The 14,597-nt window shown below is 47.9% G+C and overlaps 1 protein-coding gene across 1 annotated transcript; it reads right to left on the bottom strand.

The window, feature by feature from the left end:
• Nucleotides 1–4,443: 4,443 nt before the first annotated feature.
• Nucleotides 4,444–13,416, bottom strand: LOC140113181 (transmembrane emp24 domain-containing protein 11-like). Its single transcript, XM_072132632.1, has 5 exons — nt 13,090–13,416; nt 10,423–10,523; nt 10,051–10,176; nt 5,621–5,767; nt 4,444–4,635 (listed from the first exon to the last, which is right to left on the bottom strand). The coding sequence occupies exons 1-5, from the start codon at nt 13,220–13,222 to the stop codon at nt 4,486–4,488; spliced, it is 657 nt and encodes a 218-aa protein (XP_071988733.1). The 5' UTR covers nt 13,223–13,416; the 3' UTR covers nt 4,444–4,485.
• Between the last annotated feature and the right edge of the window lie 1,181 nt (nt 13,417–14,597).

Genomic DNA, 14,597 nt, shown 5'->3' with positions numbered 1-14,597 from the left:
ACAGGAGGCTACAAGAGGAGGCTGCAGGAAAGGAGGAGGACAGGAGTAGGCTACAGGGGGAGGCTGGAGGACAGGAGGCTCTAGGAGGAGACTGGAAGACAAAGGGCACAGGGGGAGGCTTAAGGACAGGAAGCTCTAGGAGGAGGCTGGAGGACAGGAGGCTACAGGAGGAGGATGGAGGACAGGAGGCTACAGGAGGAGGCTGCAGGACAGGAGGAGGAGAGGAGGCTACAGGAGGAGGGTGGAGGACAGGAGGCTACAGGAGGAGGCTGGAGGACAGGAGGCTACAGGAGGAGGATGGACGACAGGGGGCTACAGGAGGAGGATGGAGGACAAGAAGAGGCTGGTGGACAGGACGCTACAGGAGGAGGATGGGGGACAGGGGGCTACAGGAGGAGGATGGATTACAAGAGGAGGCTGGAGGACAAGAGGCTACAGGAGGAGGATGGAGGACAGGAGGCTACAGGAGGAGGCTGCAGGACAGGAGGAGGACAGGAGAAGGCTACAGGGGGAGGCTGGATGACAGGAGGCTCTAGGAGGAGGCTGGAGGACAAAGGGCACAGGAGGAGGCTTAAGGACAGGAGGCTCTAGGAGGAGGCTGGAGGACAGGAGGCTACAGGAGGAGGCTGGATGACAGGAGGGTACAGGAGGAGGCTGGGGGACAGGAGGCTACAGGAGGAGGCTGGAGGACAGGATGCTACAGGAGGAGGCTGGAGGACAGGGGGCTACAGGAGGAGGATGGAGGAAAGGGGGCTACAGGAGGAGGATGGCGGACAGGAGGAGGCTGGAGGACAGGAGGCTACAGGAGGAGGCTGGATGACAGGAGGCTACAGGAGGAGGATGGAGGACAGGAGGCTACAGGAGGAGACTGGAGGACAGGAGGCTACAGGAGGAGGCTGGAGGACAGGAGGCTACAAGAGGAGGCTGGAGGACAGGAGGCTACAGGAGGAGGCTGGAGGACAGGAGGCTACAGGAGGAGGCTGGAGGACAGGGGGCTACAGGAGGAGGCTGGAGGACAGGAGGCTACAGGAGGAGGCTGGAGGACAGGAGGCTACAGAAGGAGGCTGGAGGACAGGAGACTACAGGAGGAGGATGGTGGACAGTGGGCTACAGGAGGAGGATGGAGGAAAGGAGGCCACAGGAGGAGGATGGAGGACAGGAGGCTACAGGAGCAGGCTGGAGGACAGGGGGCTACAGGAGGAGGCTGGAGGACAGGAGGAGAATGGAGGACAGGACGCTACAGGAGGAGAATGGAGAACAGGGGGCTACAGGAGGAGGATGGAGGACAGGAGGCTACAGGGGGAGGCTGGGGGACAGGAGGCTACAGGAGGAGGCTGGATGACAGGAGGCTACAGGAGGAGGCTGCAGGACAGGAGGGGGACAGGAGAAGGCTGCAGGACAGGAGGGGGACAGGAGAAGGCTACAGGGGGAGGCTGGATGACAGGAGGCTCTAGGAGGAGACTGGAGGACAAAGGGCACAGGAGGAGGCTTAAGGACAGGAGGCTCTAGGAGGAGGCTGGGGGACAGGAGGCTACAGAAGGAGGATGGAGGACAGGAGGCTACAGGAGGAGGCTGAAGGATAGGAGGAGGACAGGAGAAGGCTACAGGGGGAGGCTGGAGGACAGGAGGCTACAGGAGGCTGGATGACAGGAGGCTACCCGAGGAGGCTGGAGGACAGGAGGCTACAGGAGGAGGCTGGAGGACAGGAGGCTACAGGAGGAGGCTTGATGACAGGAGGCTACAGGAGGAGGCTGGAGGACAGGAGACTACAGGAGGAGGCTGGAGGACAGGAGGCTAAAGGAGTAGGATGGAGGACAGGGGGCTACAGGAGGAGGATGGAGGACAGGAGGCTACAGGAGGAGGCTAGAGGACAGGGGGCCACAGGAGGAGGCTGGAGGACAGGAGGAGGACAGGAGTAGGCTACAGGGGGAGGCTGGAGGACAGGAGGCTCTAGGAGGAGACTGGAAGACAAAGGGCACAGGGGGAGGCTTAAGGACAGTAAGCTCTCGGAGGAGGCTGGAGGACAGGAGGCTACAGGAGGAGGATGGAGGACAGGAGGCTACAGGAGGAGACTGAAGGACAGGAGGCTACAGGAGGAGGATGGAGGACAGGGGCTACAGGAGGAGGATGGAGGACAGGAGGCTACAGGAGGAGGCTGCAGGACAGGAGGAGGAGAGGAGGCTACAGGAGGAGGCTGGAAGACAGGAGGCTACAGGAGGAGGCTGGAGGACAGGAGGCTACAGGAGGAGGCTGGAGGACAGGAGGCTACAGGAGGAGGATGGAGGACCGGCGGCTACAGGAGGAGGATGGAGGACAGGGGGCTACAGGAGGATGGAGGACAGGAAGAGGCTGGAGGACAGGATGCTACAGGAGGAGGATGGAGGACAGGGGGCTACAGGAGGATGGATTACAGGAGGAGGCTGGAGGACAGGAGGCTACAGGAGGAGGATGGAGGACAGGAGGCTACAGGAGGAGGCTGCAGGAAAGGAGGAGGACAGGAGTAGGCTACAGGGGGAGGCTGGAGGACAGGAGGCTCTAGGAGGAGACTGGAAGACAAAGGGCACAGGGGGAGGCTTAAGGACAGGAAGCTCTAGGAGGAGGCTGGAGGACAGGAGGCTACAGGAGGAGGATGGAGGACAGGAGGCTACAGGAGGAGGCTGCAGGACAGGAGGAGGAGAGGAGGCTACAGGAGGAGGGTGGAGGACAGGAGGCTACAGGAGGAGGCTGGAGGACAGGAGGCTACAGGAGGAGGATGGACGACAGGGGGCTACAGGAGGAGGATGGAGGACAAGAACAGGCTGGTGGACAGGACGCTACAGGAGGAGGATGGGGGACAGGGGGCTACAGGAGGAGGATGGATTACAAGAGGAGGCTGGAGGACAAGAGGCTACAGGAGGAGGATGGAGGACAGGAGGCTACAGGAGGAGGCTGCAGGACAGGAGGAGGACAGGAGAAGGCTACAGGGGGAGGCTGGATGACAGGAGGCTCTAGGAGGAGGCTGGAGGACAAAGGGCACAGGAGGAGGCTTAAGGACAGGAGGCTCTAGGAGGAAGCTGGAGGACAGGAGGCTACAGGAGGAGGCTGGATGACAGGAGGGTACAGGAGGAGGCTGGGGGACAGGAGGCTACAGGAGGAGGCTGGAGGACAGGATGCTACAGGAGGAGGCTGGAGGACAGGGGGCTACAGGAGGAGGATGGAGGATAGGGGGCTACAGGAGGAGGATGGCGGACAGGAGGAGGCTGGAGGACAGGAGGCTACAGGAGGAGGCTGGATGACAGGAGGCTACAGGAGGAGGATGGAGGACAGGAGGCTACAGGAGGAGACTGGAGGACAGGAGGCTACAGGAGGAGGCTGGAGGACAGGAGGCTACAAGAGGAGGCTGGAGGACAGGAGGCTACTTGAGGAGGATGGAGGACAGGAGGAGGCTGGAACACAGGAGGCTACAGGAGGAGGCTGGATGACAGGAGACTACAGGAGAAGGCTGGAGGACAGGAGGCTACAGGAGGAGGCTGGAACACAGGAGGCTACAGGAGGAGGTTGGAGGACAGGGGGTCACAGGAGGAGGCGGGAGGACAGGAGGCTATAGGAGGATGCTGAATTACAGGAGGGTGGAGGACAGGAGGAGGCTGTAGGACAGGAGGCTATAGGAGGATGCTGAATTACAGGAGGTTGGAGGACAGGAGGAGGCTGGAGGACTGAGGGCTATAGATGGAGGCTGGAGGACAGGGAGCACAGGAGGAGGCTGGAGGACAGGGAGCACAGGAGGAGGCTGGAAAACAAGAGGCCACAGGAGCAGGCTCGAGGACACAATGCTATAGGAGAAGGCTGGAAAACAGGGGGCCACAGAGGGAGGCTGGAGGACAGGAGACTACAATATGAGGGAGGATGGAGGACAAGAGACTACAATATGAGGGAGGATGGAGGATAGGTCTAGTACTATGCTTGTGGGTGAGGTAAGGGAGCGCGATTTAGAAAGAAGGGGACAGGACTTTTTTTCCCTCTTTCTCTCACCAAATAGTTGGGAGGTATGTGTACATATAGAACAGGAAAAGACATACGGTCATTTCCATGCGGCCTAAAGTCTATATATAGGGGGCCTGGTCTGGGATCTGTATGGATGGGTTAAGGTCTGCTCTGTGGTCTGTAACTTCGTGTAGATGAGGTGTCTGCTGAGAGGTCTGTATAAAGTGGATTCATTTCTGTGTGGTCATATACACGGCCTTGGTTTCCACAGATCCACGTGTGAGCCGTCTGTTTGAGCCACAAAACTCAGAGAAGTTCCCATTTTTGTTCACATCCCTGTGTGAGAGAACTTCACACACTGCAAAAGGAGAGCTCACATTGGGGTACATGTAGGCTTACTAAGACTCAGCAACCATCAAAGAAGGAAACACATGTATCTGGTGTAGAAACCCCTTTAAGGGATAGAGGCAAGATTGGTCATGTGATACAAAGGTTTTTTATTGGCTGTGGTTTCCATAAATTTTACACAATTTTCTTGGCAATAAGGAAGTCTTTGAAGCGCCTGACCTGCCAGATGCCGACTGTGGTGAGGATGAAGGTCTGTGTGATGGCCCACCACAGGACATTGCTGTTCATGTCTTCACTCTTCCGTCTGTAGTACTCCTCACGTTCCTGTGCCACGAGGAAAAGAAGATTGTTTTTTTATAATGTGTACAATCCTTTACTTTTTATCAATTTTACTACTGAGTCTTCAAAACACCATTTTTTTACATTACCAAAAACAAACTTAACTAAAACTAATAATAATTTTGAGAATTTCTGGTCTGGGTCATACATCTCCTTGACAAACTACAACTTCTCCCACAAAAAACAAGCCCCAAACAGATTCTTTGTATTCTTTAAAGAATGTTTATAACATATTTTCTTACTCTACAAAAACAGAACCTAAAAAACAATGGTGAATTAGCTTTTTAACACTTCCCGATGATCTCTGCACATAATAATCAGAATCATCCCTTGGTCCGTGAGATAGAACTCTTAACGCAACTCTAAGTCAAAGTTGGCCAAACTGCAATATCTGATGGATGAGTTCTAGATATCCATTTGTAGACTTAGACGTGTTCATGCGAGAAGTCTTAGACCCTGTGGGGGTAATTTACTAAGGGCCCGATTCGCGTTTTCCCGATGTGTTACCCGAATATTTCCGATTTGCGCCGATTTCCCCTGTATTGCCCCGGGATTTTGACGCACGGGATCAGATTTTGGCGCATCGGTGGAAATCGGGGGGCGTGGCCGAACGAAAACCCGACGGATTCGGAAAAATCGTCGCATTTAAAAAAAAAAATATGTCGCGAAAATTGCACTTACCTTCACCAGGTATAGGCCGGTGAATTTCAGTGCATTCCAGCGCGCCTCCGGGGAAATTCAGCGCAGCAGCACCACCTGGTGGACGGCGGAGGAACTACCTTAGTGAATCCCGGCCGGACCTGAATCCACCGCAGAGAACGTGCTGCTGGATCGCAAAAGGACCGGGTAAGTAAATCTGCCCCAATGTGAGAAGTTTTAGTGAACAATGGTCTCCTTCTGACCATACTTGTTACCAAGAGGTCCATCTTAATCTTAGTCTACAAGTATGCAGTAAGGAAGTGAGACTTACCCTTTGATATTCTTGCTCTTTAATTATATGATCAACCTCTCCTTGAAGATTTTCAAGGCCATACGACACTTCCTTCACTTTGTCCTTTGGATCTACCTTTGAATAATCCAAGGGATGTTCTCCAACCTGAACATCCAGGTGGACCCTCTACAAAAGGAAGACCACTGGTCAGTGTTTTATACGACTCCAATGCTTAATTTCCATAGTAAATATTCAGCGTAAACATCAGAGCTGTTACTAGTGTAATGTGATAAAGATGACTGCCAATAGATGGACGTAAGTTTGTTTTTTTTAAAGATCTTTCTGGTATTGCAAGATGGCACAATTTACTACCAGGATGAAGGATTGTAAACCAAGCACACTTACATGCTGGTGTGTGTCCCCCACTGGCAGGGTCTAGTTTCTTATGCACCTTTATACAAACAAAGGCTTCTAAAATTATGCAAATCAACCTGCAGTCTACGGGCTCCATCGCTGTTAATGGAGCCCGGAGCCCCTCAGCTTCATTTGCATCATTTTAAAACCCTTTTTTTTGTAAAAACAAAGACATAAGAAGTTAAAAGAAGAGTATATCCTGTCAGAAGGGCACACACCAGCATGTAAGTGTACTCAGTTTATTATCCTTCATCCTGGTGGTAGATTTCCTTTAAGAAAAATAGGCTGAATTGCAAGGTCAAGCAACACCAAAGGACATGAATGGTGTTGTTTTTGGGAGACAAAAAACAACAATGTTTTTTCTTATATTGGACAACACCTTTAAACTTTTGTTTATGTTTTTTCCATAAATTCAAAGTCTCTACAAAGATATTAAGTTGTGTAATAGATCGGGTTATCTGGTTCTCCTCTTTCCTCTTACCTGACTCTTGCTTTGTCTGTAACTGTTCAGAATCTCCCCACTCACTGAAAAATCACATCTACAAGGCCTGGAAATTGTCACAGATTATATTACGCAAAGCAAAATAATACCACATTGTGAGTAAGGCCAGGTTCTGATGCTTCTGCTTGTCAGCCATTTGGAGCCTGGGAGAGAAAGATCTCAAGAGGGTTGATCTGGTCCTCCAGGGTGTGACATCAAGGTGGCTTATGGTTCAATCAAGGTCGCAGTTCAATAGACATCGGTGGCCACCCGAGAATTATTCTTGGGACCTACTCTTATTACTGTAAATAGAGCCTAGTAGCCTCCTCTTAGGATGTCTTCTGCTGGATCAACCTGGGGCCACCTCAAGATCTTTTGGTATATTTAGCATGTAAATTTACAAGCATGTAGTAGTAGTGTTGAGTTGTAGTGTTGAGCGGATCGAAAACGCAATGTTAGGGGCCGTGCCGAACCTGAATCAGCCAGAAGTTTTGGCAAATTATCGGCATTCAGGCGCACCCAGAAAAGCTTTTGACAGCCACCGATCGAGGGTTAGTTGTGTGTTTGGGCTCAGCTACCAGAACTGAACTTTTGTCCGGAGTACTCCAGGTCCAGGTCCTGGAATATATATGTATTTTTTACAGTCCTGCTGTTACTAACAACACACAAAGGTATGGTTAGCTCTCCAGGGCCAATACCTAACTCTGTCTGCAACTTTGTATGGTCAAAACCGCTGGCATTGCCATGGGTTCGTCTGTTGGATTGCCTCAACCATGTTTCCTGATCTTTAGTTAAAGGAAACCTACCACTTGAAATGGCAGGTTTCAGAAGAAAACACCGAGCACCAGCTCAGGATGAGCTGGTGCCGGTGCTTATTTTTGTTAGTGTTTTAAACCGCGGTATCGCGGTTTAAAACACTTTTTAAACTTTATAGCCGGCGCAGGGAGGTACGCGCTCGGCGCTTACCATGCGCGCGACCGTGCGCGCGGCTACATAGGAAGTGAAGGAGAGCCGCGCGCATGGTAAGCGCCGAGCGCGTACCTCCCTGCGCCCGCTATACAGTTTAAAAAGTGTTTTATACCGCGGTTTAAAACACTAACAAAAATAAGCACCGGCAAGTGGTAGGTTTCCTTTAACTATTAAGGGCATCCTTATTTACCACACCAACTGTGCTACCACAGTAGGCCACCAGAGATTTATTCTTGGGACCTACTCTTATTACTCTAAATAGATGTCTTCTTAGGATGTCTTCTGCTGGAACAACCTGGGGCCACCTCAAGATCTTTTGGTTTATTTAGCATGTAAATTTACAAGCATAGTAGTTGTCTTGAGTAGTGATGAGCGGACCCAAACCGCAACGTTAGGGGCTGTGCCAAACCTGAATCATCTAGAAGTTTTGGCATTTTCGGCATTCAGGCTCAATAAGAAAAACTTTTCACACCGACCGATCGAGGGTTAGTTGTGTGTTTGGGCTCAGGTACCAGAACTGAACTTTTGTTCGAGGGTTTCTCCACTCTTTATAATAACAAATTCAGCTGAGCTACATGAAGCTAGTGAGAGAGGAAGTCATCATGAGACCTCCCGCATATGACATCCTAACGGTGCGTGCAGACATCTTGATGTAGATGTTTTTGGATTGACATTGATCAGTGTAATGAGGAGAGACACGCCGAGCACCCTCCACTACACAGACACTGACGGCAGATATGGAGGGTGACATGGATCTATACCGCATTGCCTCCTGCCTGGACTGGTATTCTCCACCTCAGTGAAGCAGAATAATCCGAACGATAGTCTACAGATTTTTCTTGACGCGTCTTGCAGAATGACTTCAATTTTACATTTCTGAAGCGTGATCACATCCACTTTAGCGCAGTCTCTCCGATGGGCTCCTGGGAAAATGGAGTGTGAAATTGTCTAACTCCTAAGTGGATTGTTTGCCTGACTGTTTGAGTTTCGGTAAAATCTCAGTCTAAATATTTTATGTTCGTACAGAGAGTGATTACACAAATTTCCGGAATTATTCCCATTTATCCGTCCATGATTTGATAATGGATGGTTAGCAGCTGTTACGGATTTACTACGTTTAATCATCGCTAAAACACAAATCTTAGACAGTGATGGAATGTTAACAAGCGCCAAATACACAGAGGAGGGCAGAAATCCGGAACCTCACTAAAATTCCGTAAATATAGAGTCACACGTGAGACAGGAGGCACATGATGCCTCTTTTTTTAAAATTAATTTCTTAGTATTTTGTGAGTGCTTATTCTATACCATCTCATCATCAGCGTCTCTAAAATGTTTCTTTATTTAAAATTTTACTGTTTCTGCTTTTATTTAAAACTAGCTGTAGCTCTGGGCGTGGCCCGGGATAGTAAGTAACTGCAAGTAGCTAGAACAAAATAGAATTGGTTAACAAAAAAATAATATCTATCTATCTATGTATCTATCTCTCCCTGTCTTTAAGTGACTCTCCCTGTCTGTCTCTCACTCACACTCACTGGCTGTCTCTCACTCACTCAGTTTCTCACTCTTCCCGCCTGTCTCTCTGTCACTTACTCTCCCCTCCTGTCTCTCAACTCTCCCCAACTGTCTCTCTGTCATTCACTCTCCCCGTCTGTCTCACTCTCCCTGTATGTCTCTCTGTCACTCACCCCCCCCCCTGTCTCTCTGTCACTCACTCTTCCCATCTGTCTCTCACTCACACTCATCGGCTGTCTCTCTGTTGCTCACTCACACTCACTGGCTGTCTCTCTGTCAGTCACTCACTCTCCCTGGCTGTCTCACTCACTCTACTTCACACATAAGCTGTATTATACTCATTGACTATAGTAATCAATCAAAGCTCAGAGCTCATATTAATGACCTGTGGCAAAATTAGAAGCCGAGCTGGGAATGGTTGCTTATTGCCACAGCAGACAATGGCTCCTGTATATGGTGGTTATCATATTACCTCACATATTACTTCACATCTTACCTCACAGATAAGCTGTATTATACTCATTGCCTATAGGAACCTCAGAGCTCATATTAATGACCTGTGGCAGAACATCAACCAATCACGGCTCAGCTTTCAACTGCCACAGCAGCAGCAGCAGCTGACATTGGCTCCTGTACATGGTAAATTTCAGCTCAAAACCTAGTCTATGACGTTCCCCGAGCAAAATTTGGTGACTGTAAACGCGACGGTGCAGATTCCTTTAGCGGACACACTCAGCTTTATATATTAGATGACACACAATAGAATTCTCTTAGTGTCTCCATGGTAACAGACTACAAACACCCTTGGTGTGGTCTGATTTTCCATCCATACTTACTTTGATCTGCATCTCACTTCTTCTTAATCCACCAACTATAAATGGGTCAAAAATAGGGGGCAGATGGTAGGGAGAATAATTGCAGGGGGTTGTAAAGTGTTCAAAAAATATAATACATACTACCCTCCACTGAATCTCCATTGCACTCCACAATACGTAATCATATTGTCACTTGCCCCCCCAAAAAGTCCATGGAACAACAAATCCCCCAATTTTTTAATATACTTTGCGGACACTTATCTCTCTATACCTACCAGTCTGCTTGAAGCAAAGGCTATTAGATTTGTGGAGTTTGACTGTAGACAGATGAAATGAAAGCCGGAAGAGTGCGTGGTGAAGGTGAATTTTCCATTTGGCCCATATAATTTTGACAGTAAGATCTGTGAATATCAATGACAAATATATCATAACACACCAAATAACCAATATAAACAGGAGTTCACATCAGAAAAACAGCGCCACTCTTTCCAATAGGCCGTATATGGTACTGCAGCTTTTCTCGGAATGTTATTACCAGAAAATATGGTAGACACAATATTAAACTGATATTTTTTTTAACTCTTATCTTGCCAAGCTGCTTATAATTAAGAAAACCCCGGAACTAGGTTCATTACATCAAAATTTACCTCCTCATTTGGAGCTCTCACAGTCACAACCATCCCCAGTCCTGGAGCTGAGGGGAGGAAGTCATGTTGAGCCATACTCCATTGCTGAATCTTGTAGCGGCCTAGTATATAAAAAAGCATGTTTAGATTATTTACTGTTCTGAAGAGAAAAAAAGAAGTGGGATGATAGTGAGGAGGATTGAGATTAACCTGAGGCGTCGGGGGGAGGGGTTAATGACATCATGACATAGGCCTAACTCTAAAGGGAATATGTAATGCTTAAAGAACAACTGTAATGTTTTTTTATTTTCCACAAATCAATAGTTTTTGGGATGTAGAACAATGTTGCCTATGATCTTTGTTACCTATATCCAGCAGTTTCTTTGCTATACCCTTCAGATTATCTCAGTGCTGAAGTAGCTCCTTCCTCTGCCTGTGCTGACAAGTCCTGGAGTCTGTCTGATAAACTTTACAGACTCTTGGGAGTGGAGGCGCTGCTGATCCATGTTCACAGAGGAGGAGGTCATGTGACTGTGCTCTCTGTGTGTATGTAGCAGGGCTGAGTGTGAATGGGACTGTGGATACAGATGTCTCCTACACAGAATAGTGAGGTACAAGATCCCTGTTCCTTATCAGTTCCTCCATCCTAGTCTGTGATTCTACAGAACTTTCTCTGTCTCTCTCCTCATGTTGCTCCCTTCCCCCAAATTGTAATTGGTATTATCAGCTCCGTGCAGAGAAGGTATTAACCCCTAGTGCTCACACAGGCTATACACTTCATGTACTAATGATTTCTTCCACTTGCTACCAGGCTGGTCACCATATACATCCTGGAATCTCACTGGATTTGCTGCTAAAACACATCATGGGATCTGTGGGCAAACTAATTAGACTCAGCTTGAGGGCAGATACAGGAAGACCTTAGTCTTCACCGCCAACTTCAGCTCTGGTGAAAAAGATTTTTGTCAAACACTTTCAGAACAGAAAATGGCATAGCTTTGGAAAGAAAAGGATAAACAACACAAATCTCTGTTTGTTTTAGAAGAATTGAAATATGGCCACCGCTACCACTGACTGTCATGTTTATAAAAGCAATCATGTCAGTCCCTTATTTTTGATTATAAGATTTTTTTTTATTACTCAACTGAATGCAGAATATCATAGAAAACAGGTATAGATATCTAGATAGATGTCTCTTCTGAAATACATAAGACAGCAACATTGAGAAAGCTCTGTAGTAAAGTGTCCCACTATCGAACAGGATTGGACCTCTCAGCTCAATTGGTTTACATCTTGAAACTCTTTATATGACTCTTGGCCAACCCTTCCTGGCAAACTTTGAGGAGTTCCTCTTGAGGATCAGGTTCTTACCACTCCACAGCAATGGAATATGGACATATAACAATAGATAACCACAGGATAAAAGTAAACCTCCAAATTGAATTGTCTTCTGTCGGTCCTTGGGTGTCCCATATTGGTTTAGTGTCCAAAGGGTCCTCTGATCCTCTGGTTGACTAGTCCTACTCTTGATTGCTACACAATAAGAGGCATCATAACATCATAAGGTTTCATTCCCACAAATCAGAGAATAAATCCATTCTAGACAGGAGCAACTGTTTTGGAAAGTTTTTATTTGGTCGTCCATTCGATTTTCCCATACATGTAACAAAAGCGGCGTGCCTTTTGGTAAGTTTTGTGTTCTATAAGGAGAACGGCCTATATCCAGCAGGGCCAAGTGGTCAGACAGGGCTCCAGTCTAAGTCCAACGCTCTTCTACATCTACAAGCCAGCTGCATCCCTGAGTCCTCCTGTGCAACTGGACTCATCCTCCATGATACCAAGGTAACATTTCTCCTATGTGCAGATGACTTTTTGCTATTATCACTGACTGAGAGAGGTTTCCTCGACTATCTTTAAATAATAGAAAACAGCAGCACCACCTGGGCACTACCCATCTCAAGAAAACCAACATCATTGTGTTCCAGAGCAGAGACCCCAGAAGTGTTCCTGCATGCTGAAAAACTGCCTGCTGATAGTGACTGACAGGAACAGACCCCAAGCCCTACCAGGACTGGGAAATCGACCAATTGGGGAGGCTTTTGCAAGCTATTCAGGTGCTCAGGGACTACTGAACCTTCCATGGAAGGATCACCCACAGTGATGGTCTGCAGAGCGACTACAGACTGGCCCTGTACCTGGAGAAACTACCGGACCCCAGATACGGTCAGATCCTCAGCTTCTACAGGCTGAGCACTCACATCCGGGCCTACAGACATACGTGCCCAGGGAGAGCAGTCTGTACCAACAATGCCATGACACACTTCAGGAGACTCTCAGATCTACTCAAACACTTTAACACCATAGAAGAATAAGAGAAGATCTCAATCCTGCTGGGGGAAGAGGAGACCACAATGGCCATAGCCGCACAATATGTCTCACTATAAACCCCCTCACACCCCATACCCCTCTTCATCCGATACACGATCCCTCACCCTATCTCCCACAATCCCATATTTTTAAATACTTTGGCAATGATCCTGCCAATAAATTTTCTTTGAATAAATTGAATAGGAGATGAGTTGTTTTGTTTTTTAATTTACTCACTGGACCATATAATACATTTTAACACTCTCATCAGCCGTGGGAGCAGAGTATAAGTACACATGCAATGAGTAATTTCATCCTTACCTGTCACCAACATGTCCTCTGGGAGTTCTTCTATGATACATTTCTCTTCTCTTTCATAAGATTGATAGTACATGGCATGTACCACCGACCATACGCAGAAAATGACTAGTAGTCGCATCCCCATGGAGTCCATGTCTACCTATAATATGAATGTAATGAAGCACACGTGGTGGCAGTGGCGCTGGTGGTTGTCCTCTCCGAGGAGCCGCACTCAGGTATTGATTCTTATGGGAAACCCCATCTGCTTCATCTAGTCCATGTTAATGATTAATTTACTCTACGGCTAATGGATGGAGAGCGGCGGAATGTTCTGGGAATTCTACTGAGAATGTGTTTATGTGGAATAATGGGATTAACAAATACAATAACTGAATGAGTCAAGCAAATCAAGGAACTTTTTTTGGAAGATAAGAAATCCTTGTACAGTGCGTAATCTATGTATAAATATATAAAAAAAAGAATCTTTTCTCTTAATTAATTTACATAAAAAATATCCTTTACCAACAAATATAGATATATATATAACTCCCCCTTATTCATTAATTATTGATTTTCCCACTTCCTTTTATTCTTTTTCCATTTTTCCGCTCCTTCCACAAGCCAAAACCTTTTGATATTACTTGAAAAAAAACGGAGAAGGATCCCAACACCACAATAAAAATTTATAACTTATTGGGGGGTCATTTACTAAGGGCCCGATTCGCGGTTTCCCGACGTGTTACCCAAATATTTCCGATTTGCACCGATTTGCCCTGAATTTCCCCGGGTTTTTGGCGCACGCGATCAGATTGTGGCGCATCGGCGCCGACATGCACGTGACGGAAATCGGGGGGTGTGGCCGAACGAAAACCCGACGGATTCTGAGAAACCGCCGCATTTTTTTTAAAAAAATGTGTCGCGGGACATGCAGTTACCTTCACCAAGTATAGGATGGTGAACTCTGGAGGGCCTCGGCAGACTTCAGCGCAGCAGCGACACCTGGTGGACGTCAGAGGAACTGTCTTAGTGAATCGCAGGAAGACCCGTATCCACCGCAGAGAACGGCTGCTGGATGCCGAATGGGCCACTGCCCCAGTGAGTGTTAAAAAACAAACAGGTTAGTATTTCCGTCCATACAAGCTGACGCTATGACTAAGGCCACACAATGGGGTTCATTTACTAAGGGTCCGCGGATGGCACAAACGTCGGATATTTAAACGATTACCGTTTTGCGGCGCATTTAAAAGTGGATTGTGGCGCACATGATCAAACTTTGGCGCAGCTGCGTTGCATTCATGTGACAAAAATCGGGGGCGGGCCATCAGACGATCCAAAGGATTTGGACTGAGCGTGGTATTTAACATTTGAAATTGTGGTGCAAGCCAAGCACATACATGCACTGATCACAGTATTGCAGTATATTAAAAATTTACTGGATCTGTAAAAGAGCCTGCTGGCCAGATCCAAGATGGCAGCCATTTGATGGCAACATTTAAGGGGTTAACACCCACAATCGGTGCAAGCACTGA

This window comes from Engystomops pustulosus, chromosome 1 (assembly GCF_040894005.1).
Source record: "Engystomops pustulosus chromosome 1, aEngPut4.maternal, whole genome shotgun sequence".
Classification (NCBI taxonomy): domain Eukaryota; kingdom Metazoa; phylum Chordata; class Amphibia; order Anura; family Leptodactylidae; genus Engystomops; species Engystomops pustulosus.
This window is presented reverse-complemented; position numbering and strand designations above follow the sequence as displayed.